Here is a 4,873-nt window from a genome sequence, read left to right as displayed (position 1 = left end):
TCCTGAAACTATGTCAACAAACTACACGGTTTCCTTACTAAGACCTATATAAAAATGTTAAAGAAGAATAGAGTCTTGAATAGAAGGGTCAGGGCCAAAGGTGATAAGGCTATTAAAACGAGACCGTGACGCACCAAGAGATTCTTTTTCTTTTTCTTTAAAAGTTGTAAAGGCTTGCATTAGCACCAATCAGTTCTGTGGGGAAAAAAACATAGGAGTAACACTACTACAGCATGCTGACACCATCATCGGACACTTTCTACCTTGCAGATTCATGTTATTTAACACTTAAATAGACAACACAATGCTTCATTCTGCCCAAAAAGTACAATCATCACAAAATGTAGGTCCATTCAAACTTCATTAGAAGTTTAAAACACAGTACAAGGGGCGGTAATGTTTTCTAAAGGATTGATAGCGAGTCTTCAAATCAGATCACAATTTAAACATTACTACAATGCCGACAAGTATAAGATGAACTGAAGAATGGAAGGGTACAGTGATGGCAAGACAGAGCTAATAGCAGTCAGTAATGTCTTAGTAGAGCCTGCCAATACAATTTGAAGCACCACAGTAGCAATGTTTAACCTTCTCGTTGCCATTCTCGTCATGGACTGAGCCTACCTTATAATTGTAATGGTAGGTCAGTTCCTGTAGTGGTGGGATATTCTCAACAGCAAAGAACATAACATGTGGCATCCTCATGTCATCATGGTCCCAGAGAACATTTTGAGCATAGAGGTTTGGTGAACAACTATGATTGATAAATCTTCCCACATTGCCGCACTCAGCTGCATCTATTGTGAAGCCTTTCATTGTCCTGGACGACAAGGTAGAAGATTGTACATCAACCACTGGTTGAAGCCCCTTCCAAAGTTCTTCATCATAATAGTTACTACCAATATCAAATAGATATTCATCATTCTGCCTATTTTCAGCTTCATTACCATCCAAGAGCTCGCCAGTATACTCACATACGAAACTGCCTGAAGATATAGAACTGAGGGATCTTACACCCCAACCTGTCTTACCTGTCTTGAATATTTCAAGTGGAATTTTGACACCATGCTGACTCACCCTATTGTAGCATGTTGGCGAGCACCTGAAAATATAGTGGTTACAAATTATAAGTTAGATTATTATCCCAGTTTTGAGCTAACTGTCTGGTGTTCATCAATTATGTTTGCTTGCTGTCAAGATCTTAACATGTTCAGGAGAGTAGCCAAATTTTGTGAGCCGATTTTTCATCTACCACAAACACCTGCAGTTCTTCATCTGGATCTAAAAACAATCGTCAGCCTTAATGTAACATAACATTGAAGTTCCAACAGAATGGGAATATTTCTCCTGATTTCAAATTTAAATATGTAACTTCAAAACCCAGTAGAACTAAACAATAAATAAATGTTTTCAGGTTGACAGTTACTTGGAATACTAAGTTTTTGCACAGCCATACCTGCACCATGGACCACACTCGTATATGAGACGCTTAGCCTCTATGATCGCACTATCGAAATTGAACGGTATTTCCCCTCCATTCTTCACTGCACAAGCACATGTAATAGAGTCTGAGCAGCCGTTTGTGCAGTCACAAGCCTTTTGAGGTTCTTTCTCATACCAAGTTGGATATATGACATTGGTGATGTATTTAAATGGTGCTAGCCTCATGTCATCAATTGTGTTGATGACACATATGGCTATCCTCTCGCTTCCTTGAGATATATCAGGCAAACAAAGACCTTCACGAACTTTAGACTTCCTATTTGCCTTGACTGCATGTAGGGCTAATTCTGGTTGCCCTGCAATCCTCTGTAACTTGTACTTGATGACCATCCCACCTTTCGGGCCTTCTTGCCAACATTCCACCACCTCGTACAATCCATCGTATGTAAATGTTGAAGTTTGCTTACCAACTTCACTTCTACTTCGACCTTTGAACCCATGAATCACTCGAACCGGGGTCTTGGTCTCAATGCAATTTTTCAAGGCGAGATTACCCCGCTCAAGCTTTTGATCCCCTCCATCTTTATTGCCCCCAGCCTTCCCTCCAGAGCCAGTGTATATTAGTTCACCTGAGCTTGACAGTTCATCAGGATAGCCTCTGGAGGCAACGACACTTATAGCAACAGGAACACCATTCACCTTAGAAATGTCAATACCTCCTTGATATTGGCGATGCAGACCAACTATTGATAACTCAATTCTAAAATGAAATTCATCGCCAACTTCAACACCAGGAATATTTCCCACAATGGCCCCAATCTTTTTATAGATAGGGTCTTTCTTTACTGCTTTAGCTGCTTCAAGGTAAATGCTTCCAACTTTGTGAATACCTTGTTCCTCAATTTGTGTAAGCTTTCGGTACGTCACCTGGTACAATTGGAGCAACTTCCTAACTTTGCTTCGAGCATCTATATGGCCCCCAGGTTGCTTGCGGTGTGACCCAGAAGGAACAGACGGAGTGACAAATATTTCTCGCTTTTCTCCATACACAACTAGCTCCCTAGAGTTGTCATCTTCTTCCAGGTTAGTGTCATCATTGTCCTCCACTGTCTCATCATTGATCAATTCACGAGAGACCACTTGTCCTGTTAGTAATTCTTTTGGACTAGCATATTTTCCCTTTATCTTGTTCCTAGGAACAAGAGACTTAGAAGCACTAGCAATAGACTTTCTTCCTCGTGTCCAAGGGCATTTGTCAGGAGCCATCATTGCTTGTACGATTACTTGGTCAGCGACAAGGTTCACATAACTCTCTTCAATTTGATTGGTTGCAACATGTTTTCCAAGCTTGGACTCCACAGCAGACCTGTGTAAATTATCCTTGACTATGCCATCACCCTTCAGCTTACGAGCAAACTTCTTTTGTTTAATGTTCATATTTGAGCACATCACTTCTTTTTTAGCACTCGAAGTCTTGCTTTGCACCTTCCCCTTTGCAGAGGCCTCTCCGTTACCAAGCATTGTGGCATTCATCTTGCCACTCTCCAACCCATTTCCTTTTGTCTTTGCATCAATGGAATCGCTCAAAGGTGTCCTAAGGTTACTTCTCTGCAAGCTTCCTTCAAGTCTTTTCATCTTATCATCCACCACTGCTCGTGGTTCGCGTACAGGTGAGACTGCCCACTTCTTAGGTGACGGATTCACATCGGATTTCAACAAACGCTTCCTTCTGCTTCCTGCAATTTCATTTTCCTTTCTCTGTAACTCACTGCCACCAGTTCTGTTTCCCATCTCCACGACATCCCCATCAGCGGTAACCTCCTCCTGCGCCACCACACTGCTGCCACCATGTCCCTGCTCCTCAACCGCCAACAAGCATGCTTCCTTGTCACTGTTGTGCATGGAACTAGCACCAACAATGCCATAACTCTCCATAACTGCTACCGCTGGTGACGGTGACGCCACCTCCACCACCCGGTTCCCCTCCTGACCATCCAACAACAGCTCGCCTGCATCCCCGAGCAATTGTGCCTCTCCATTCTCCCCCCTGTTTCCATCCTGCCTTGCCCTATGTAGCCCCGACCGAGGCAGGGCACATGAGAGGGTGTCGCTGTGCATTGCAGGCGAAACAGCTGCGAGAGCAACCACTTCTTCCACCTTATTTCCCCCCTGCTGAGGCAAGGTGCCATTCTGAACTATAGGTGAAACCGCGGCAGGGATAGCCACTGTGTCCACCTTATCCGACCCCTTCTGCCAAGGCAGAGGCACTGCACCATTCTGAGCAACAGTTGAAACAGTGGTGGGGGCGACTGCTTCCTCCACCTTCTCTGGCCCCTGCTGCTGAGGAAGGGAACCGTCATGAGCAGGAGGCGAAACAGTGGTAGGGATGAACTCCTCATCCGCTCTGCCACCTAGGACACCGGTGCCACCATCCGTGCCCTTCTCCCCATTGCCTCCCACGGCAGCGGGGGGCTGCACAGGGGACTGGCCGCACACAGGCAGCCAGGACTGCTTGTCGGAGGCCCACCTAAGCCTCGACATGCGTGGTGATAGCCCCGATGCCGCTGTCACTTCTGCATCCGTGAGCGTCGCTGGCGGCTGCACCCTGCCCCCCTGCATCCCAGAACCTGTAAAGACCAAATCAAATCAGGGGACCGATGTCAATCAGATCAACCGCAACCAAACCCTACAGCCCCCAACACACCAAAGGCACCAGGAAAACGTAGTGGAGGACCACCAACAGGATGACCAAACTAGGAGGAGCGCGCGAGGGACTCACCTGGTTTCTTTTCTCGATGCGTGTGGGGACGGCACAGGCTTATGCTGCTGCGGTGAGTTAGGGCGGAGGAGGAGGTGAGGAGCAGAGCAGACCAGTGCAGAGAGGGAGGTTGGATTGGAACGGGAATGTGATGAATCTTGACAGGGGATGCATGTGCCACGAACGGACGCTTCAGTTTCAGGGGGACGTCATGCCGTTGCTACAGAGGGGGTGGGGCAGAGCCCCTTGCTGTCCTCGAGCAGCCTGGAAATCTGAAAAAAAAATGACAGATAAATAAGTTTACTAATTCATTCATTTGAAGGGTGCAAATGCATATTCTGAAGGGTGGAATATATTTTCCTTTTTTTCAAACTACGTAAGAATTTTAGCAAATCTTTACAATATGCCTTTTGGACTTCTCAGAAGACAAAAACCTTTCTATTTGGATTTTAAGGATTATTATTATTAAGTACTCTCTCCGTTTAGAGTAAAGTAATTAACTTGTCTAAATGTTATATATTTAAAATAATACTAACAGGAGTATGTGAAATCCACAAGATGCAAAAGCGTGTGATATCTGAGATCCATTGGAGGCAAGGGTGTGATATGTATAGTAATAGCAAGAGCGTGATATCCATGAAACTACCCTAGCAGACCAAAACTTCAATGATG

The 4,873-nt window shown here is 45.0% G+C and overlaps 1 protein-coding gene across 3 annotated transcripts; it reads right to left on the bottom strand.

Annotated features, from left to right (window-relative positions):
• Positions 1 to 326: 326 nt before the first annotated feature.
• On the bottom strand, positions 327 to 4,348 carry LOC136473453 (uncharacterized). 3 transcript variants are annotated; one of them, XM_066471096.1, is made up of 4 exons: positions 4,223 to 4,348; positions 1,457 to 4,070; positions 1,032 to 1,102; positions 694 to 820 (listed from the first exon to the last, which is right to left on the bottom strand). In XM_066471096.1, the coding sequence occupies exons 2-4, from the start codon at positions 4,060 to 4,062 to the stop codon at positions 813 to 815; spliced, it is 2,685 nt and encodes an 894-aa protein (XP_066327193.1). In that variant the 5' UTR covers positions 4,063 to 4,070; positions 4,223 to 4,348; the 3' UTR covers positions 694 to 812. The 3 variants fall into 3 exon arrangements, with proteins under 3 accessions (XP_066327191.1, XP_066327192.1, XP_066327193.1); XM_066471094.1 differs by having other exon boundaries at positions 327 to 1,102; XM_066471095.1 differs by lacking the exon at positions 4,223 to 4,348 and adding an exon at positions 4,148 to 4,180 and having other exon boundaries at positions 327 to 1,102.
• Between the last annotated feature and the right edge of the window lie 525 nt (positions 4,349 to 4,873).

Source organism: Miscanthus floridulus, chromosome 8 (assembly GCF_019320115.1).
Source record: "Miscanthus floridulus cultivar M001 chromosome 8, ASM1932011v1, whole genome shotgun sequence".
Classification (NCBI taxonomy): Eukaryota; Viridiplantae; Streptophyta; class Magnoliopsida; order Poales; family Poaceae; genus Miscanthus; species Miscanthus floridulus.
Note: the sequence above shows the minus strand (reverse complement) of the source record. Positions and strands in the feature narration are given on the sequence as shown.

Bases quoted from the DNA above. Each gene is read 5' to 3' on its own strand.
- LOC136473453 (XM_066471094.1), bottom strand. From the start codon at position 4,062: ATGCAGGGGGGCAGGGTGCAGCCGCCAGCGACGCTCACGGATGCAGAA. The intron at 1,103-1,456 runs GTATGGCTGTGC...CTATATTTTCAG, and splicing joins GAGTGTGGTCCATGGTGCAG to GTGCTCGCCAACATGCTACA.